The sequence below is a fragment of the Gorilla gorilla genome, chromosome 1, assembly GCF_029281585.2.
Source record: "Gorilla gorilla gorilla isolate KB3781 chromosome 1, NHGRI_mGorGor1-v2.1_pri, whole genome shotgun sequence".
Taxonomy (NCBI): domain Eukaryota; kingdom Metazoa; phylum Chordata; class Mammalia; order Primates; family Hominidae; genus Gorilla; species Gorilla gorilla.
Window position 1 is genome coordinate 87390932 of NC_073224.2, and position 23300 is coordinate 87414231.

The 23300-nt window shown below is 35.4% G+C and overlaps 2 protein-coding genes across 13 annotated transcripts in view; one reads left to right on the plus strand and one right to left on the minus strand.

Annotated features, from left to right (window-relative positions):
- The window catches only part of BLZF1 (basic leucine zipper nuclear factor 1), an 85393-nt gene extending 83517 nt beyond the window's left edge, over positions 1-1876 (minus strand). For 4 of the 8 annotated variants that reach the window (XR_008672621.2, XM_019026400.3, XM_055365649.2 and 1 more), the window contains exons 1-2: positions 1385-1556; positions 173-250 (exon numbers count right to left, since the gene is read on the minus strand). Coding sequence is in view for 6 of the 8 variants with exons in the window: in XM_019026400.3 (XP_018881945.1) it covers positions 173-200 (28 nt within the window). In the remaining 2 variants the exon portion in view is untranslated. Of the gene's footprint in view, positions 1-172; positions 251-1017; positions 1167-1364 lie in introns of those variants that run through there. The other 4 variants (XR_010135462.1, XM_055365644.2, XM_019026407.2 and 1 more) reach the window with 4 other exon arrangements.
- Positions 1573-23300, plus strand: part of NME7 (NME/NM23 family member 7) — a 233283-nt gene continuing 211555 nt past the window's right edge. For 3 of the 5 annotated variants that reach the window (XM_063711061.1, XM_055365600.2, XM_055365617.2), the window contains exon 1: positions 1911-2022. In XM_063711061.1, coding sequence (XP_063567131.1) covers positions 2020-2022 — 3 coding nt within the window. In that variant the 5' untranslated portion in view covers positions 1911-2019. Of the gene's footprint in view, positions 2023-23300 lie in introns of all 5 variants that reach the window. The other 2 variants (XM_019026417.4, XM_063711062.1) reach the window with 2 other exon arrangements.

Consider the following 23300-nt stretch of genomic DNA (forward strand, 5'->3'; position numbering starts at 1 on the left):
GTACATCTAAAGTACTGAAATATAAACACTGCACTAAAAAATAAACATAAAGGGATCTGAAATAACAAATGATTCCCAAGGGGGTCCATGAGATCTAGTTATCTGGCTCAAACGTTCCTTCACATCGTCATAAATGTCATGTTTTAAAAACAATTATAAAAACGCCACTTACCTTTGGTTTCTAAATTTTTAGTAGTCATTTTTTCACCTTAACCACTGAAAATGCACTCCAAGACTTCTACTGAACAACCTAGAAATGTATGCATATGAAACAATTTAAAAAATATCATATAAACACATAGAGTACCTCCAATTTAAAAGTTATGATATTTTAATTGCTTCTGTATTTAGTACGCATGCATTTAGAAAGAGAAATGTCCCTTATATCCCATTCTCACAGAAGGCATTGTTATGTCTACTAAAAGTCTCAAAAAAAAAAAAAATTAGGGGTGGTTTACTTCTAAATACTTCGTTTCACCATCCTCACCAATACACTCTAAATTGTCAGAAGTATGTCCTGAATTTTAGCCAAGCAAAGGGAATGAAGTTACTGTGGTGGTTTTGTGTCATCCATAAGACAAGAGGAATTTTAAAGTAATTACTTTCTTAGGAGACATACTGACACAATTTGTATACACACACACACATATCAAAAAGGAGCTTCTGTTTAGATGTTTAACAAACGACAAAAAATATTACTCAAGATAACATAATTTATAATTTTTTGGTAATAAAAAGTTAAAATTAAAATAGTGTAGCTCCAAAAGTAAAAAGAGAAACATATCGAGCCCATGCTTTCAGAAATGTATACATTGTCTTACAGTACAGACTCAGATTTACCAGAGAACACATAAGAAGGTGATGCTACTGCAATGATATAAATATGACAAACTGTACACTAGATGACAACTGGTTTCACTACAAGAAAAGATCGTTCTCAGTACTAGATACAACTCAGTTCAATTAGTGAACCCGACGACTAACTTTCTTAACAGTCACAAACTTTTCTACACTTACACTCTACTGCTCCGAAAAGAGGTATCCAAAAAACCCTTCGTAAGCGTAACGATCCCTGAAACTGCCCTTGATAGCTGCTCTGCGAAACGTACAGGCACAGCGAGTGCCTGCTGGCAAATGCCAAATGAAGCGGAGGGGGTGAAGAAGTAGGGGGAGTGAGCAGGTATGAAAGCGATAGGCCGGGAAGCGACAAGCCTGTCAACTTTGCTGTCCGGGGAAGTCGAAACCTAAGTTTCATCCCTGTCTGAAAAAGCCTTCCCGGAACAACAATCTTTCCCTAAATCCAAAGCTACTGGCCACCGAGCTCCAGCCAGACCTCCGTCCCTTTCCAACACCCTTAGTTATACCTGCTTGTCCTCGGATTTACCTCTAAGATTCTTATTCTCCGTATTTCAGGGGGCTTCACTTGATAGGCTCTTCGGATCGGTATCACCAGGTTAACTTCTCACAGACCTCTTCCATTCAGAAGCCGACCCGCCCAGTCCCTCCACATATCCAGCAGCTCTCTCACTCCTAACCACTTCCGATTACTCAGGGTTTCGCTTCCGGAATACGTTTCCAAAACAGCAGGGTAAACAAATTCTGCAGTGCGTATAAACTCAAGTAACACAGAACACACACTGTAAGGCCTCCGTAAGTGAAAAGCGGACAGATTTCTACTTTAAAATAAAATACCGTACAGCAACTTTTGGAGCCCAAGTCGCATATTCACTTAAACTTCCGGGCCAGCTGTTAAACAAACGGAAGTAAAACTGCCGGAAACAGAATAATGGCGTCTCGTAGCCCCAGGCGACAGCGTGGAGGGGCGGGTCTGTCGATTGGATGAACGCAGCTGAGATTACTCCCAGCCACTAAGGACGAAGAGGTGGGGCGGTGGCGTCCCACGCATCGTGCGACAGTGGGCGGGGCTTTGTTGCCTGAGTAACCGTATGATGATGGTGGTGGTGGTGGTGTCTTCCTGTCTCAACGATACCTATTTTCTAGTGCTGAGATCCTGATACAATGGTGAGTGCCAGGGGATGCCAGAAGAACGGCTCTGGGGTCCTACTTACTTAGCTTTCCAAGTCTTCGGGCGGATGGGCACTTAAAGTTGTCCTGTCCTCCCGACCTTCTCCCCATTATCTCTTTCCCCCTTCCCACGGGCTGTTCCTGCAGTCTCCTCGCTCTCCGTATTTCTTACAGCACCCTGAATTCCACTAATGCTACTAAGTCTCTAGAGTAATGAAACAGAAAATTTAGGGTAAGGCATCGAGTCTAATAACCTGTTTTGAACAAACATTATGTGTTTGCATTGTTCATCATGGCATTTTTCATGTTCACAGATTCACATTAACGCGCTTTATTAAGAGTATGGGGTGGTGTGTATGTGACTGTCTCAACACTGATCTGAATCTCCCTAGATCTTGGAGTCTTTTTGCTTTTCTGAGTGGCAGAGCACTGCCCCACGCCCCCACGAGGGCCATTAACAGGTGTATGTTGGATCAGCGCTCTTCTGTCCAGTTGGTTACCTTCTAGGTCTGTGCTTGCTTTTCTTTTTTCTTTTCTTTTCTTTCTTCTTCTTTTTTTTAAACAGAAATTTCTCCTGGGATTGCTTGGAGAGCTTCTGGAATTCACTGTTTGGGCTTCACCCCTGGAAATTCTGAATGAAAGGAATGGAGCTCGGTATTTGCATTTTAAATAAGCCTATAGGTTATTTTAATTCACCCCCATGTTTGAGAGGGTTCTAGTTAATTCACTTAACTACCATATCTTTCAAGCACTTATGGATAACGGACTGGAGGATAGAAAGATCTTTAGATAGTTATAGCTATGAATTTAGAAACAGAGCCCTCACCCACCACCCCTTGTTTCTTCATACTACTCAGCAATCCTTTTGGTTACCCCAGTTTTCCCCTGACCCATTCTCTGTAAAGACATTTTCAAACCTTCCCTTTACAAACCCTGTCTTTTGCCCTCCTCATTTCTCCTTTCTAAACATGGTGGAGTATAACAGGCCATTTCTTCAACCTCATGCCCCCAACCTACACATTGCTCTATATTTTTGCCGAGCCTTTAGTCTTGTATTTCTAGTGTAGAGAAAGGGATATTAAAGGATAATCCATCCATCTTTGCTCTTGATCTCATTTGCTTCCATCTGTTACATTTCACTTCCAGTTGTTTTTTTTCTTTCCTGTGCTTTCAGCCTTTTCCTCTCCAGTTTCTTCTCTTCAGTGCTCAAGTCACACATCTTATGAAAATTAAATAAAGCAAAACCATGTCCTCCATCCTGTGTTTATCCAGTTATTTCCTAGTCCTCCTATCTATCAGTAAACTTCTTGAAAAGATATTATTTTTACTTATATCAAACAGACAAAAGTCTTTTGTCTGGCTTCTTTAATGACTTCAAGAAAGTTGTTCTTGCTTAAGTTTCTAATGGCCTTTTAAATGCCAAATACAGTAATTACTTCTCAAAATTTACATTACTTAGTCTCTTTGTGACAACTGAGGTTCATAGTCATTAATTCCTTTTACTGGCTGTGCCTGGTTTTTGAATGTCATTCTTTGGAATTAACTCCTCGATTACTTTCATTTCTTAGTCTAGACATTTTCCTTGGGTGATTTTGTCCACTCACATGGATTCTACTAACACCTTTGATTTTGCTTCTAAATTTCAATTTTCCTCTCAGATCTACTAATGCCTAACTCAGTTGCTTCCTGGACACATCTGTCTCAAAGGTCCCTCAAACTTAATATGACCAAAACTGAACTTGCTATCTTTCCTCCTGGTTTCTCCTATTTTCACCAAGTTAAATAATGCTACTACTGTATTATAACCTAAACTAGAAATCAGAGTTATCCTACATTCCTCCCTCTTCTATTTCTCTCATATTCAGTTGTTCACTAGATCAAATTTTAGTTTGTCATCTCCTCATTTCGTGATTATTTTAATAGTGACTTTTACAGTCTGGTCTGGAAATTCTCCAATCCATTATTTTCTCTGCCACAAGAAGGAATTTTTAAAAACCCAACCTGTTGATTTACTCACCTCCTTAAAACTCTAGATTCCCTATTTCCTACAGTAAAATGTCTATAATGGCACACAAGTTCCTCCATGAGCAAGCACTTTTCTGTCTAGCTTTTGCCTTTCTCTTTCTATACTTAAAAAAAAAAAAATTCTCTTGCCTTTTAGCTACTTGCTTTTCATTGAACATACCAAGCAACTTCAAACTGGTAGTATGCCTCCTCTTTCTACTTTGCACTTGCAATTCCTTCTACACAGAATACTTGCACCCTCTTGTTGCTTGCCAAACTCTTATTTATTCTCCTATTACAGGCCAACGTGTTCTTCTTGCCCACTTCCCAGAAAGGCCAAACATTGAGAATGCAGGAGTTGCAGCAGAGAAAGAGTTTAATGGAGGCAAGGCAGCTGAGTGGAAGGATGGGAAATATTTCTAAAATCTGCCTCCCTGACAGCTTGGAAGTTGTGGTTTTCAAGGATAATTTTGTGGGCAGGTTGGTAGGGAATGGGCACTGCTGATTGGTTAGGGATGAATTTATAGGTGTTTCCAAACTGTCTTTCTGTGCTGAGTCAGTTGTCTAGGTGAGAGTCATAGGACTAGTAGAGTCAGTTTCTTGGTATGAGGCATGTATCTGGGTGGCATCAGGAGGTTTGCCAGAATGCAGAAGCCTGAAAAATATCTCAAGACCAATCTTAGGTTTTACAATAGTGATGTTATCTAAAGGAGCAATTGGTGAAGTTACAAATCTTGTGACCTCTGGCTACATGACTTCTGAATAGTAAGAAATTACAGAAAAGCAAGGAACAGTAGCTGGTTATTGCTTACCTATGCCTATATTTTAGCAGATTTTAGGTCCCTCCCATAATCCTAACCTTGCGGCCTTCTATTAGTCTTACAAGGCTGTTTTAGTCCCTAGAGGGGGTCAGTTTTGGAAGGGACTATTACCATCCTTGCTTCAAAGTTAAACTATAAATTTCTCCCATAGTTAGCTTGCCTATGCCCAGGTATGAGCAAGGGCAGTTAGCTTTGTGAGGTTAGAAGCAATATGGAGTCAGTTAGGTTAGATTTCTCTCACTGTTATAATTTTTGCAAAGGTGGATTCACTTCCAGACCCAGTGTAGGTGTCTCTTTTGTGATGCCTTCCTTCCCTATTCAAAGAGGGTTGAGTTGTGTCAGGTGCGGTGGCATATGTGTGTAGTCCCAGCTATTGAAGAGGCTGAGGCCAGAGGATTGCTTGAGGCCAAGAGTTCAAGGCCAGCCTGAGCAACATAGCGAGACCTTGTCTCTAAAAAAGTATAAATAAATACAAATTTAAAATCTATGCAGATATTCAGAGCTTTCCCCTCCACACTGTGAAATCAAGAAAAAAAGAAAAAGAAAGAGGTTGATTGTTCATTCTTTTTGTCACCATTTTATGTAGTATACATCTCTCCTATTGTACTTGCCTCATTCAGTTGAAATTATTTGTTTATAGATTTGTCACTCTTACTAAAATGTGAACTGTTGGAGGAATTCATGCTTATGTTGTTCACAGTATTGCCTAGATCATATTAGGCACTCAAATGTTTGAGGAATTAATACAAAATAAGAAAGAATGCGCTAAGTGGTCTGAGAGAATACAAAGTAATTGGGGGCAAATTGTACAATTGAGTCCCTGCTTCTCAGTCAGAGTCAGAGAAGTTGTCATGAAGAAAATGGAATAGAATTTCAATAGTTAGAATTCTATGACCTGTGCAATGGCATAGGGAGGTAGAAAGTGACATTTGCTCAATACTGTTCTTGTTTTTGTTTTTGTTTTTTGCCTGTCTTACATTATGTTATCAAACTTCCCAGGAATGCTAAGGGCAATGAATGAATGAACTGTTCCCACTCCTCCTGCCGGGATTGCGGGCTGGGGCTCTTTCAAATTAGGTGGTCAATGAAGGCCTCTCTGTGGAAAGAACTTTTATATTGAGACCTGAATAATATAATACAAAGTGCAGTGATCTGGAGGAGTCCAGGCCACGCTAACAACAAGATCAAATACCCTGAGGCAGAAAAGAGATTGGTATATTTTAGGAACTTATGGTTCAATGTAATAAAATAATAGAAACTGGGTGGTGGGATGGTGCAGGGGTGGCTGCAGTAGGGAAAATATGGTACAAAATACCATGAAATGTGGTTAGGGAGGTAGGCAAAGGCCAGACCACACGTATACGTATAGCAGTGTTTCTCAAACTGTACCTGATGACTCATTACTCAAATTTGTGGTATGTAGCCAGCATTAAAAAGATGACCTAAAATAGCAACTTAACATATTCACTACATGTTGTAAGGGTAACGTTCATGAACTTTTGTTTAATTGTATATGTATTGGATGTGTACTGGATTCTGATGTAAAATATATTTCTTACTGTGGGTCATGATCCACAAAGTTCAAGACACAGGGTACTTTGAACAATATATACTTTATTTGTTTTATTTTATTATTTTATTTTTATTTATTTATTTTTTTTGAGACAGGATATTGCCCTGTCACCCAGCAGGAATGCGGTGGTGAGATCACGGCTCACTGCAGCCTCAACCTCCCAAGTTCAAGTGATCCTCCAGCCTCAGCCTTCCGAGCAGCTAGGATAATAGGTGTGTGCCATGATGCCCAGCTAATTTTTTTTTTTTTTTTTGTAGAGACAGGGTCTCACTATGCTGCCCAGCCTGGTCTTGGACCCCTGGGCTCAAGTGATCCTCCCACCTTGGCCTCTCAAAGTGTTGGGATTATGTTTATGTTAGCCACCACGTTCAGCTAATATATAGTTTAAAAGGCAAAATAGTTGAAATCTCAAGGCCTGCAGATATTCTTATTCCTCTTTTGATCTAGTGAAAATGTTCTTGTTGTGTGACAGATACAGCTTTGAATTAACGAAAGCCTAAAATTGGCTAGAGTAAAATTTTCAAGTTTCTTTGTGCATCCAGATCACTCTCCTCCCATATTTGCCATCAATCATTTATGAGAAAGAACAGGCCTAAGAAACAGATGTCCCTTCTCTGTGTTCAGTCTAGCCACTGTTGTATGTATTGCAGCAAAGGATTATGGCCTCTCAATAAGCAGCTGAAGATGGAGGTTGTTTGCTCTGTTGGTGAGGCTTCCTGACCACTGCAGTTTATCTAATCAGCTTCTGTCTTCATCTAGTTTGTTACAGTTGAGGCTTCCAAATTCTAGAATCACCTTTATATTGTGAAGCAGAGATAGGGAACCGTAGTTTAGCATGTTTCTCATACACCTCATTTAAGATGAAGCATATACTGGACTCATCAATTTCTTTTATGTATTATAAAGAGGACAGAGAAGGTAATTCTAAGATACTTTTGACAAAGATATTAATATTATGTATCTTCTAAAATATAGCATTTATTGGAATATCATTACTCCAGATGAACTGTTAGTATAAGGAAGGACTTTAAAGATTATTAGCTATGTTCCATAAGAACTAATCTAAACCTTTGAAGTAAAATGTCTCAAAGTTGTTTGTTTGTTTATGTATTTATTTATTTTTGAGACAGAGTCTCACTCTATCACCCTGGCTGGAGTGCAGTGGTGTGATCTCGGGTCACTGCAACCTCTGCCTCCTGTGTTCAAGCGATTCTCCTGCCTCCACCTTGTGAGTAACTTGGATTACAGGCATGTGCCACCATGCCTGGCTAATTTTTGTGTTTTTAGTGGAGACAGGGTTTCACCATGTTGGCCAGGCTGGTCTCGAACTCCTGACCTCAAGTGATCCACTTGCCTCGGCTTCCCCAAGTGCTGGGATTACAGGCATGAGTCAAAGTTGTTTTTAACAGAGCTTTCAAAGACAGTTTCATGATTACTGAAGAACAAAATTTTATTCCATGAAATGAAATGCTTTTCAGTTTCCAACTTTATGACGTTTCTCCTAATAGCTTTTCTGGTTTTGTTTTTAGCACCTGCCTTTTTTTTTTTTAGACAGAGTTTTGTTTTGTCGACCCGGCTGTGGAGTGCAGTGGCGCGATTTCCACTCACTGCAACCTCTGCCTCCTGGGTTCAAGCAATTCTTGTGCCCCAGCCTCCCGAGTAGCTGGGACTACTGGCGCATGCCACCGCACATGCCACCACGCCTGGCTAACTTTTGTATTTTTAGTAGAGACGGGGTTTCGCCATTTTGGCCAGGCTAGTCTCAAACTCCTGATCTCAGGTCATCCGCCTGCCTCGGCCTCCCAAAGTGCTGGGATTATAGGCATGAAGCTTGGCACCCAGACAGCATCTGCTTTTTATTCATCCAGAATTCCTTTTGTTACTTGAATTGCTGATTTGGAAGAATTGCAGTTCCAAAGATCCACAGGATTTTATTTACAAAAAATGAATCAGAAAGCATAGGGCATAAATTGCAGATATGAAACTCTTAAAAGTTTATTTTCCTATATATTGTATTACAAATGCAGTTTAGAGCCTGTTATATTCTTGTTTAGTAGGAAACAGTGGTATTTGGAGAACGGAATAGTAAGTGGTTAATATAATGCCATAATTTTTTTCATGTAGCTTTTTATTTATTTTTGCTTTCCTTTTTCTGCCTTTTTATTCCCAATTCTTTCTCATTCACCAGTTGTTCTTCTATTTGAGAAAGTATTTATTGAGTACTTTCCATATACTGGTAACTGGTGGCTATACATTGATTAATAAGATAGCACACAGTGGCCCCTACCTCATGGAATTTATGGAGAAAAACAGATATTGGAAAATAAATTACAAGTTGGATTACAAAAGAAAAATGACAAGGTGAGGTGGAAGTTAGTAATAAAATAGAGTGATCTGAACTAGCCTGGGGTGGTGAGGGAAAGTCTCCTTGATGATAAAACTCTTTAATTCTTTTTTTCCTTAGTTTGAGAGAAAAACAGTTTACATGAATAAATAAACGAATGATGACCTCATATGATGATAAGTACTATGAGGAAAATTAAACTAAGTAATGCAATATTGGTTGGTTCCAAGAGCGAGTAGCCTTGAGTAGGACAATCAGGGACGGTCCTCATGAGGATGTGACTTTTAAGCTGAAATGTCAATGATAGAAAGCAGCTTGCCAGGTGAAACCTAGGAGAAGAGCATTGCAGGCAGAGTCAATAGTGAGCACAGAGGTGCATTAGAGGAACAGGAGGGAGCTAGTGTGGCTGGGGCCTAGGGAATGAGAGGACAGCTAGAGGAGAAGAGATCTGAGAGGCAGGCAGGAGCCAGGAATACTGAGACTTATGGAACTTGGGAGGGATTCTGGATTTTATTCTAAATGCAGTAGTATTATACATCTTATATATTTTACCTATTCCATCAAAATATTTTATTTTCCTTGGATTTGCCTTAAACTTTTGCCATACTAATTTGGTCTCTTGGTGCTTATTTTTATCTTATCTGTAAAATTTATGATCTTATAAGCTTTGGGAAATATTTTTCTGAGCTTCTTTTGTCTTTGAACTTCAGAGACGCCTGATTTCATCCCTTATAGTTGCCATTTCATAATTTATTTTCCCATTTCTGGACTTATATTTTGTTTCTCTAATATCTACTCTAAGGTGTGGTGAGCAGAGCTACATATTCCAGATGGGTATGCATTATAGTTTCAACATGGGAATTATGTTTGCTGCTGTGATCTTCACCTAGTACCTTTCTTGATGCTGCTATAGCATATGATTGAAGTATCTTACTTTCCAGAAGTATCTCCAGCATTCCCAATGAACTTTGTATTCACATTTTTTTCAAAAACTGCCTAAACTTCTTCACTTCCAAAGTTGTCAATATTTAAAACTTTCTGTTAATTAGATGTGAGAAACTGTAGCTATTAAAATGTACTGCTTAATTCACATTTATTTTCTGATACTGGACACTTTGCCTTAATAAGTTGCTGTTGTTCTCTCTCGTGACTCATCTTATGTGCTGTGCCTTCTTCATATTTCTATACGCTTTAAAATGTATCTTCATATGCACACATAATGGCTCTAGAGCTCTCTGATAGATGTAAATTCAACTTTTATCCTTTGTTTTCCATAGTTTCAATATTTACATGATAAATATATATGCTATATATGTTTTATATATATTTATAAAGATATTTAACTTATTCTGTTGTAGAAATATAGGAAAACTACTTAGTCATTTTCAGAAATGAGAAAATATAAAAGTAAAAGTAATAAAATTACATTTATCTATAATAACACTGCTTGTATACAATCGCTATTAATATTTTTGTGTAATATCCTGGTCACATATATACTCATACATATATACACACACACACAGAGATACATATCCTTTAAAATATGATTCTATTATATTCATTGTTTAGAAATCTGTTTTATCCCACTTAATATATCTTTTGCATTTTCCCAGATCAGTTTTAAGAACTACAGCCAGCCCTGGGTAGCCATGGGTTCTGCATCCAGATTCAACCAATTGAGGATTGAAAATATTTGAAAAAAAAAAATGACAATACAATGATAAAAAATACAAATAAAAACAAAGCACTGTAACAAATATTTACATAGCATTTGCATTGTATTAGGTGTTGTAAGTAATTTAGAGATGAATTAAAATATACTGGAGGATATGCATAGGTTATATGCAAATGCTATATCATTGTATGTAAGGGACTTGAGCGTCTAAGGATTCTGGTATCTGTAGGAGTCCTGGAACCAATCCCCTGCAAATACTGAGGGACAACTCTACATTTTATTCTTTCATTTACTCTGATTTAACCAATCCATTTATTAATTTGTTCTGTTAACACAATAACTAACATATTTTTGCGAACACATTTTTATAGACATCCATAATTATTTCCTTACAATAAATTAAAAAGGAAATAACTAGGTGTGAGAGGTCATGTGCATTTTTAGGCTTTCAATATACATTGCCAGACTACTCCCAAAATAGTTTTGCCAATGAATACTCTGCTAGCAGTATACCATGGTGCCTGTTTCTTCTAAACTCTAAACTGGTATTTCTATACATTACATACATATGTCTAACAATAGATTTGAACTTTTAATAAAACTGTCACCTGCTTTGCTCAGAATATTGAGAGAAATATAAATTACTGTATGTTCTATAGATGAAAGGCACTGTTAATACTTACCTACAGTATTTCTTTGTAATTATTGTTTTACATCTATTATAAATTGTTAAAATTCAAGGTTTATTGTCTGACTGTAGTGAAGAATATTAAGTTGGCCTTTTTTTAACTATTATTTGTAGACAAATTTTCCAGTCCTCTCTTGTGTACTTATTTTCAAGATGTAGCTTGTTGAAGTACAAACAAACTGATGTAGAGCTAGAAATCTAAAATTTCAGTCTTTATTCCAGTCCTGGCTTAAGCACTTATGAGCTGTGTGTTATGTAATCTTTTTTGGATAGTTATTTTCTCATCCATAAAATCAAAATAATACTTTCTGTTTAGATTCCCTTAAAGCATTTTTTGTGAAGATCAAATAAGTTAATATGAAAGTAATTTATAAACTGTAATATACATACAAAATGTGTTATTTTCATATTAACCAGATTGCTGCCTAATGAGAAGATGGTTGAGGAAAATGGAAGAGATTAAAATATCAACCTTCAAAAATAAATATTTGAAGTTAATGGTGTTATGCAATTTTGTGGCTATTGAAAAATTTACTTTTATATATTAAATTCCCTCTTCCTAAATTTCTCTTATAGATTCATTTTCCTAATGGAAACAAGAAAAAGCTGGTAAAAGGGAGGGAAATGGCAGAGATTGGTCTTGAGACCAGTTTCAATAATGGTCATATACTTATGTGGATAGGGGCAGCTAAACATGTGTGATATGTATTTAGCAGGTATTAGGTGTGAGATCCCTGAATATCTTCTCAATTTAAATGGATTAGCTGGGAACATTTACTTTTATTGCTGGTCATTTGAGATTTTATTATTCAGTAATTTGACTGTGAAGGTACAATGAGACCATTCAGACCCAGTCTGTTTCTTGCCGCTTCGACTCAGAAATTAGGCTCTGGAAAAACTGAAAATCCCTTCATCTAGTGGCAAGTACAGTTTTATCATTTATATTAAACCATATTGCCTTTTAGGTACCTTATTGGATTTTACTGCATGCACTGAAATCTCTAAAAGGTGAATATCTGTCTATCTTATATCTGAATATTTTTCATAATTAAAAATTTTCAAGTTTTTATGCAAAGAAAGAATGGCTTCTATAATATTATGATCACTTTTTCTAGCATTTCCACATAAAAATTAGTATTGGCCTGATGATTTTATCTTGTCTCCCAATACCCTTAACACCTAGGTTGTGGCATGCATTATTAGAACACTTTTAGAATCTAACTTGACGTAATAAGCATTTATATTCAGATATAGAGCAGAGGCTCTTGAACTCATCTTTCTGCCCACTTTTGGGTTCTTGCAACATGCTGTATATATGAGATACAAAGATGAACAAGACTAGATTTCTTTTTTAAAAAGCTCACAGTCTTGGAGAAAGAGAAAAAAGAAGAAGAGAAATACATGATACACTGTAACATTGTAATACTAACTTAGAGAAATTCTATTTCTTCATTTGTAAAATGAGGATAATAATAATAATAATAATAGTTCCCTTATAGGCATATTATTATAATTAAATGATAAACTGTTTAGCCCAATGCTTTATACACTGTAAGCATCCAATAAATATTAGCTGTTATTACTGTTGCTACTGCTGTTGTATTTCCAAGTGTTAAGATAGAGACCTACTGAATGTGGGAACACAGAAGAGAGACTAATGACTGAAAGAATGCTAATTAAAAACAAGATTAGTTGACTTTACTGCTTTTTCTCTGCAATTTTTCATTCACTGAGCTTCAGGTTTTCTTTAACATGTGAATATGTATAAATCCAAAATTAAACTTATGCATATTAATGTCAACATTGATTCCCTAAAGTTACTGGAAGGCATTTGGAAATGAAGTAGGAAACTCCGTCATTGTGGTTCATTGTTCAGGGTTCAGCCTAGTGTCCTGTACAATTAAGTGCTTAACAGATGCTTCCCCCTACCCCACTTTCTTTTAAACATTTTTGTTCATTGACCCAGATGTCCCTTTGGGTGAGTTTTGAGAGGACACAAGATACACAGAGTTGGTGACTATTCAGAATTATTTGAGGTAGTTCTTATTCATATAATTTTTAAGCAATTCTTTTTGGTTTAGCCTTCTGAGATATACATTTTCAAAGTTTACATCTTTTTTTCCCCGGTTTTACATACACTTCAGCTGCACTTGCTATTCCATTTGCCTGAAATGCTCCTACACGTTTTTTCAGACGTGTGTTCAAATGACACCTCATCAGAGAGGACTTCCTTGTCCACCTTTCTAAAGTAACACCTCCAGTTGCTCTCTGTCCCCCTACCAGCTTCACCTTCTTTTTTCACTTTAGCACTTGACAAAAGCTTTGCAAATCTGCCATTTTAACGATAGTGCCTGACACTTAGAGAATGTTTTCTATTTTTAAAGGCATTTAAGATTCTTAACTAATTGATAGTGTCCTTGGAAGTAGGTATTGTATTTACAGAGAAAAGATATCAATATCATCAGGGAGCAGAAAGGCACAAACATCCAAGGAAGAAAGATAATCCTCTGAAAAGACAGTTGAGAAGAAAGGAAGGTAACTTTCCGCTGAATTTCCCTGCTAGTTACTTGGTAGAGACCAGGAGTGGACAAACAGTTTTGATCAAGGGCTGTTCACCTCTAGAGAAAAATCTAGAATTCTGGGTCAAAAACAGTGGACTCTTTTATTCTGAGAGAGAGCTCTAGCTTCATTCATTCAACAGTTATTTTTAAGTTTCTCTTGAGTGCCAGGCACTGTTCTGAGCAATCAGTGACAAAGTTCCACCCTTATGGAGCTAAAATTTCTGGGGAGATGCAGAATAAACAAATATGTAGTATAATTTGAGGTTTTGATAAGTGTTATGGAAAAAAAATCAAACAAGACAGAGAGTGAAGAAGTTGGTATTTAGTTGGCTGGTCAGAGAAGCCTCCTTACATTGCTGACATATGAGTGGAGACCTGAATGAAGTGATGATGTGGAGAGCCCTGGGAATCCTAGCCCTAGAGCTGTCTAGGTAGAGGAAATAGTACATCCAAAGACCCTGAGGTGGGAGCCTGCGTGGTTTATTTAGTAACCAGCAAGAAGGCCGGTGTAACTGGAGCAGAGAAGGTGAGGGAGAGGGTGGCAGAGGCAGGTGAGGCAGATGAGATAAAGAGGTAGCCTGAGACCAGATTGTACAAGGCTTATGTAGCATGAAATCAGTCTTTTTTAAACAAAATTAAAATTTTTATGGGTACATAGCAGGTATATGTGTGTGTGTGTGTGTGTGTGTGTGTGTGTGTGTGTATAATATATATCGAATATATCTAATATATTATATATAAATATATAATAGATATATAATATAATATATAATATATTATATATTATAGATATAATATATAATATATAATATATATTATATTATATATTATATCTATAATATATAATATATAATTATATTATATATTATATCTATAATATATAATATATTATATATTATATCTATAATATATAATATATAATTATATTATATATTATATCTATAATATATAATATATAATTATATTATATATTATATCTATAATATATAATATATAATTATATTATATATTATATCTATAATATATAATATATAATTATATTATATATTATATCTATAATATATAATATATAATTATATTATATATTATATCTATAATATATAATATATAATTATATTATATATAAAACATATAATATATAATACATAATAGATATATATAATATATATTTTATTATATTTATTTTATATTATATTTATTATATATTATATTTATAATTATATATTACATCTATTATATAATATAATATATCTATTATGTATTATATATATTATATCTATTATATATAATAGATATATTATGTGCACACACATATATATATAAAACATATATATACACACCCATAGTATACTAGGTGTGTGTATGTGTGTATATATATGTATACATTTATATATACCCACTATATCTAATATTTATAAATATATAAGTATATTTAATACTTTAATATATAAATATGTACACCAGATATTTTGGTACAGGCATGCAATGCATAATAAACATATTATGGAAAATTTGGTATCCATTTCCTCAAGTATTTATACTTTGTGTTAACAAACAATCAAGTTACACTCTTCTAGTTATTTTAAAATGTATAATTAAATTATTATTGACTATAGTCACCCTGTTATGCTATTGAATACTAGGTCTTACTCACTCTTTCAATTTTTTTTGTACCCATTAACCATCAACTCCACAACTCCCTACTACCTTTCCCAGCCTTCTACTCTCTATCTCCATGAGTTCAATTGTTTTGATTTTCACATCTCACAAGTAAGGGAGAACATGCAATGTTTGTGTTTTTGTGCCTGGCTTATTTCACTTAACATAATGACCTTTAATTCCATTATGTTTTTGCAAATGACAGAATCACATTTTTTTATGGCTGGATAGTACTTCATTTGGTATATGTACCATATTTTCCTTATCCATTCTTTTGATGGACACTTAGGTTGCTTCCAAATTTTGACTGTTGTCAATAGTGCTGCAATAAACATGGGAGTGCAGATAACTCTTTGTTGTACTGATTTCTTTTGGGTATAGACCCGGTGGTGGGATTGTTGGATTATAAAGTAGCTCTATTTTTAGTTTTTTGAAGAAGCTCTAAACTGTTCTCAATAGTGGTTGTACTAATTTACATTCCCAGCAACAGTGTATGAGTGTTCCCTTTTCTCCACATCCTTGCCAGCACTTGTTACTGCCTGTCCTTTGGATAAAACTTTTTTAAAATGGGGTGAGGTGATACCTCATTGTAGTTTTGATTTGCATTTTTCTCATGATCAATGATATTGAGCAACTTTTCATATCCCTGTTTGCCACTGGTTGTCTTCTTTTGAGAAACGTATATTGAGATTTTTTGCCCAATTTTTAGTCAGATTATTAGATTTTTTTCCTGTAGAGTTGTTTGAGCTCCTTGTGTATTCTGATTATTAATGTCTTGTTAGATGGTTAGTTTGCAAATATTTTGCCCCATTCTGTGGGTTGTCTCTTGACTTTGTTGATTGTTTCCTTTGCTATGCAGAAGCTTTTTAACTTGATGTGCCCCAATTTATCCATGATTGCTTTGGTTGCCTGTGCCTGTGTGGTGGTGTTCAAGAAAGTTTTGCCCAGACCAATATCTTGGGAATTTTCCTCAATGTTTTCTTGTAGTAGTTTCATAGTTAGAGGTATTAAATTTAAGTATTTAATCCAAATCCATTTTGATTTTATTTTTGTATATGACCAGAGAAAGGGGTCTTGTTCCATTCTTCTGCGTATAAATACCCAGTTTTTCCAGTACCATTTATTGAAGAGGCTGTCTTCTCCAATATATGTTCTTGGAAACTTTGTTGAAAATGAGTTCATTGTAGATGTATGGATTTGTTTCAGGGTTCTCTATTCTGTTCCATTGATCTATGTGTCTGTTTTTATGCCAGTACCACGCTGTTTTGGTTACTATAGCTCTGTAGTATAATTTGAAGTCAGATAGTGTGATTTTTTTCAGTTTTCATCTTTTTGCTTAGGATGGTTTTGGCTATTCTGAGTCTTTTATAAATTTTAGGATTGTTTTTTCTATTTCTACTCTTTGAAGAATGTCATTGATATTTTGATAGTGATTGCATTGAATCTGTAGATTGCTTTAGGTAGTATGGACATTTTAACAATATTGATTCTTTCCATAAACATGGAATCTTTCAATTTTTTAGCGGCTTTTTCAATTTCTTTTATCTGTGTTTTAAAGTTTTCATTGTATAAATCTTTCACTTCTTTTGTTAATTCCTATGTATTTTATTTTGTTCATGACTATTGTAAATAGGATAACTTAAAAATTTTTTTTTCAGATTTTTCACTGTTGGCATATAGAAATGCTACTGATATTTGTATGATTTTGTATCCTGCAACTTTACTGGATTTATCAGTTCTAAGAGTCTTTTGGTGGAGTCTTTAGGTTTTTCCAAAGGTAAGCTCATATCATCTGCAAACAAAGATTCTTTGACTTCTTCCTTTCCAATTTGGATGCCCTTTCTCTCATCTGATTGCCATAGCTAGGACCTCCTATGTTGAATAACAGTGGTGAAAGTGTATAACCTTGTCATGTTCCAGATCTGAGAGGAAATGCTTTCAGTTTTTCCCCTTTCATTGTGATACTAGCTGTGGGGCTGTCATATATGGCTTTTATTATGTTGAAGTATATGTTCCTTCTATATCCAATTTTTTGATGTTTTTAACAAGAAGGGATGTTGAATTTTATCAAATGCTTTTTCGGCGTCAATGGAAATGATTGTATGGTTTCTGTTCTACATTCTGTTGATATGATGTATCACATTGATTGATTTGCATGTGTTGTACCATCCCTGCATCTCAGGGATAAATCCCACTTGGTCATGATGAATGATATTTTTAACGTGTTACTGAATTCAGTTTCCTAGCATTTTTGAAGATTTCTGCATCAATATTAGAGATATTGTTCTGTAGTTTTCTTTTTCATTCTTTTTTTTTTTTGATGTGTTGTTGTCTGGTTTTGGTATCAGGGTAATACTGAGCTCATAGAATGAGCTTGGAAATATTACCTCTTCCTCTATTTTTTGGAATAGTTTGAATAGGATTGGTATTAGTTCTTTATATGTTTGGTAGAATTCAGCAGTGAAGCCATCAGGTCCTGGGCTTTTCTTTACTCAGAGACTTTTTATTATGGCTTTGATCTTGTTACTCATTATTGGTGTTTTCATGTTTTGGATTTCTTCCCAGTTCAATCTTGGTAGGTTTTATGTGTCTAGGAAGTTTTTGATTTTTACAGATTTTTAAATTTATTGGCATATAGTTGCTCATAGTAGCCATCAATGATCTTTTGAATTTCTGCAGTATCATTTGTAACGTCTCCTTTTTCATCTCTGATTTTATTTGTTTGGGCCTTCTGTCTATTTTTCTTACTCTGACTAAAGGATTATCAATTGTGTTCAAGGAAACAACTTTTTGTTTCATTGATCTTTTGTATTTTTTTTCATTTCAAATTCATTTATTTCTGCCATGATCTTATTATTTCTTTTCCTCTAATTTTGGTTTCAGTTTGCTCCAGGTTTTGTAATTTTCTAAGGTTCATCATTAGGCTATTTATTTGAAGTTTTTCTCTCTTTTTTTTAAATGTAGGCACTTAGAGCTATAAATTTCCCTCTTAATACTGCTTTCACTGAATTCCCTAGCTAGTAGCATTCCATAACTAATAGTATATTGTGTTTCCTTTATCGTTTGTATCAAGAAAATTTGCAATTTTCTTTTTAATTTCTTCATTGACCCACTGGTCATTCAAGTCATAAAGTCTTAGATCTGAAAGAGACCTTTGATTTTGGTTAACATCAGTGATTATGAAATTGAGGTTATGATGTATCACTGGATTGTAGGCGCTAAATTGTAAGTAATAGACAGCTTTTAAAAAAAGGTATAAAAATATCAGTACATTTCACATATTGAGAATAAGAATTGTTTTTGAGAACTTTATTCCAGTTGTAGGGCATGTGTGTGTGTGGTTGTGGGTGGATGTGGGTGTGGGTGTGTATTGGTCCCAATGGAAACTGTGGTTCTTACTATAGGTTAAGAAATAGGGGAAAAAGAAAAAAGAAAAAAAAGAAAGAAAAAAAAAGGGAACAGGAAAATGTTTTTGAACTATTGATCTAGTCTTATTCCCAAATTTTATAGCTAAAGAAACTAGTTGGGACATACTGAAAGGCCCACATGTCTTCTACCTCAGTGTGATGATCCCATTTACATGTGATGTGCATGTCTGTATGTGTATATGACTATTCCACATTGAAGTAATTCTAATTTCCAAATGAAGGAAAGAAATTACAAAGTTTATTTAGTTAATACCATATCAGTAAGTGCTCACATCACTTCTCTATTTTTAATCTCTTTTATGTTTGCCTTATTTTTCTTTTTTTCCCTCTTTTCTTGAATATCCTTCTATTTCTCTAGGAAAGAAAGATATACAACGTGAAGCTAGAGAGAGGGAGAGAAAGAAATCCAGGACCAATAAAGAGGGAGAGGGACAGACATCCAAAATCTAGGAGACAAAAGAGAGAAACATCCAGGGCCAAGCAGAAGTAGAGGCATCTCTGCCCCATCACTCCTGCTTTCTTCAAGATCCCCTCTGCGTTTTGCACAGGCTGTAGTCTTCTGGGAAGGCAGTGCTGGTGGAGAATGGGTCCATCTACTTTCAAAGACATGCATTGGGAATTTATTAATACCTCTCTATCCTGCTGTCTGGCTCTCTGAGTTGGGACTCAGTAATGTACTAAGGAGAGTGAGCTCCTTGAGAGCAGGGCTCCTTTCTCTCTTTCTTTCTCTCTTTCTTTCTTTCTTTTTCTTTCTTTCTTTCTTTCCTTTCTCCCTTTCTTTCCTTCCTTTCCTTCCTTTCTTTCTTCTTTCTTTCTTTCTTGGCACGATCTTGGCTCACTGCAACCTCCACCTTCCAGGTTCAAGTGATTCTCCTGCCTCAGCCTCCTGAGTAGCTGGGATTACAGGCACCCACCACCACACTCAGCTATGTTTTTGTACTTTTAGTAGAGGCAGGGTGTCACTATGTTGGCCAGGCTGGTCTCGAACTCCTGTCCTCAGGCAATCCATCTGCCTCGGCCTCCCAAAGTGCTGGGATTACAGGCATGAGACACCGTGGAGGTAGGGCTTATTTCTTACTCACTCTTGTAGTCCCTCAGTAATAGTTTGCTTAGAAAACTATTCTAATTAATACACTGAGCTTTTGAGATACTGTTCCTTTATACAGTTACATTCTTACTAATACAAATGAGAAATCTATAGCCTTAAAGAAAGGATTAGGCTAAAAAGGGACTTAATTTTGGAAAATTTGTAAGGAGCTTGATAAAATGAATCCAAGGTTTTAAAAAAAGAGATTCTGTTACACACACAACACACACACACTAAATAGACATACATCGTGGATTAAACCTTTTTTAAAAATGTCATGAGAAAGATATTCTTGAAATGATTTAATAGCATTTTTTAAATTATTGTTTTTAATTGTTTAAGATACTGTTATGTAATTGGTTAGATGTTAGAAAGCAAGCGAAGGGAATTTATTAGATGTTAGAAAGCAATGGAAGAGAATTCACTGAATGTCACGCATATTCCATAAGAGTGGATGTTTGAATCTGATAATTTCATCAATAAATTTAAAAACTTTAAACTTATTTGCGGCTGACTGGGCAAAGGATAACACCCCCACCCCAGATTGGGTCCTCTTTTATGCAAGGAATTAGAGAGAAATGAAATTGTTGACCTGGCACAAGCTATCCTTTCATTAAAATGTTTCCTAAAGTCCCGATGACTGGAGGGGATATATTAAAAACAAAAGGAGGCTGCTCTTCCTATGGAGTAGGCATTCTTTTATTCCTTTACTTTCTTAATAAACTTGCTCTCACTTTTCTTTAAAAAAAGAAACTTATTAACTTATTCTTTAAAAAAGAATGGGAAATCTCTTTTTCTTAATAGTTAATATCTATCACTTATTGAATGCCTACTGTATATTCTTTTCACATAAGGAAACCTCAGTTTTTTAAAATACCCAAGATTATACGCTAGAAAGTGGTAGGGCCCAAATTTGAACCTATTTAGCCTAGAACCTCATGTTCTTTCTAGCCTACTACTTAGGGTCACGATGTTTAAAATTTTTTTTTTTTTTTGAGTTAACTCTTTTTTTTGCTTTTATGTAGCTATAGAAATTTAACTTCCTTTTCAAAAACTCAGTTTCTAGTGGATATAGGTGATATACTTTTTTTCAGGAATTCATAATTCATATTTTGATACTTGACTAGGGCTCTGCAAAATTACTATGGTTTAATGAATAACTACAGGGCTAAAATTGAGGGTATTTGTGAAATGGCTTTGTGAAATGGCTTTGTGAAATGGCTTTTTGGGCAGGATATGTTGAATCCACATTGAACACTAGGTGGCACTCTTCCATCATTGGACACTTTCAGGAAACGCTATCCTTTATGGATTTTATTAGTTGCTTATTAATTTTAATCATATTGAAGTGGCATTTGAATGCTATTCATCTAGAAATCACAGATGTACACAGTATCACAGATTATTTCTCATAAAGTCAAAGACACACGTTTTTCTTTCCTAAATTAGAAAACTTTAGCCTAAATGATGAAACGAATGGTCATCTTTGGGATTAAGCTTGAAAATGTGGGTATTTTTTTTTTTTTTTGCTTTTTTTTGGAATCTGTTACTTTACCAAAATATCCTTTGACTTATTTTTAAAAACTTAATCAGGAAACTACAAAATAAAAATAATGTTTGAATTACATGAGGTAATATAGGCAAATGCATTCCAAAGAAAACACTGTCTTAATATCTTCTTCAGATAGACTGTCTGATGATCACTACTTCTAACATTTGTGGATGTATTTAAGACTTTTACCACTTTTATAAAGGTACATTAGTGGTTACAGCCACTTAAGTCTGTATCACTTTACTGTAAACACAGTATTTTCTCCATTGACTAATATTCAAAAAGACTCATTCTTTTTCTCATGATGAAAATGCTATCAGAATCAGTAGCCAACTGTAGCTAATGCAGAATAGTAGTAATTTGCAATGCATGTAAATCTATATGTATATTTAGCATCTGCAGCATTTGGTATATGACATACAGGAAAAAATGGAACCATTTTGGTTTGCATATTTTGCATAGAGCTGCTTTTCTCTATCTCTGCAACCAGGGCTGCTACATACTACATATAGGACATTGTACAATTATGAGTGAGTTGCTGATATTCTTATTTATTACGTATTTTTCTAACACGTGGCAGTAAAATGTTCTCAGGAAGGCACAACTTTTTCTGTTTGCACAGGAGTACTAGATGGACTAAAGAATAGTCTTTTCAGATTTCTTAGCAGTGATACTGCTCGTCTATGCCATTGGCTCTTATTCTTGAAAGAAAAAAGAATACGAGAGGAGGGAGCACAGGAGAGAGAAGGTGATATAAAAGTACCATTCCAGGATGCATCTAATTTACTACAAATGTCAGGGTGGGTTTAGGGCCTCTACAATGGACAGATGCCACAGGATGCCATCCCACTGTATCTTGTCCTCATACTCTACCTTCAAATCATACTGGCTTTGTTTGTTAAACTTGCCAAGGTCCATCTTCCTCCCAAAGCTTTATACTTTTTGTCTACCTGGAATGTTTTTTTACCCCAGGTTTCTGCATGACTGGCTTTTCCTCATCCCGTTTTGACATCTCAGATCAAGTGTAGTTGTTATTCTAGTTGAAGGGGTACTCCCTAGCTCACTACCCCAATAATTGGCATGTTTACTTATTTATCCTATTGTTTTTGTAACACAATTTATTTATTTACTTACATTTTTAGAGATGGGGTCTCACTGTGTCGGTCAGGCTGGAGCACAGGGGTATGGTCATAACTCCAACTCCTGGGCTCAAGTGATCTTTGTGCCTCAGCCTCCTGAGTAGCTGCAATTACAGGCACGAGCTATGATGCCTGGCTATAACACATATTATTATAAGAATTATATATATATTTTTATTTTTACATTCTATAAGGAGAGACAGAAAATTAGTAAGTAAGCTCCATGTCAACAGGGCCTTGTCTGTCTTCTGTCTTGAATATCCCCAGTGTCTGTTGCAGTGCCTGGCAAAGAGAAGCCATTCAGTATTTGTTGAATGAATGAAGGCATGAATAAATTCAACTTTTAAGGCATAACTAATATTTCAATTGATGATAGCTAGTAGAGTTCTGCTTTCTAAATTTATTCATTCAACAAATACTTAATAGATATCTGATATATGCAATGCATATACCTAGTCCCTTGGGATGCATCCATAAATAAAACAGACAAAAGTCTCTGCCCTAAAAGGGCTTGCATTCTTTTGGGGCAGATATGCAATAAGCAATAAACATATGAAGTATAGTATACATTATATTTGAAGGTAAATAAGTGCTACGGGAAAAAAATGAGCAGGGTAATGAATGTTGGGGGTACTGATAGTGGTGTTGAATGCAATTTAAAGGGAAGTGGCCAGAGTTAGTCTTGTGGAGAAGATGATGATACCTGAGCAAAGTCTTGAGGGTGAGAAAAGATAAGCCATG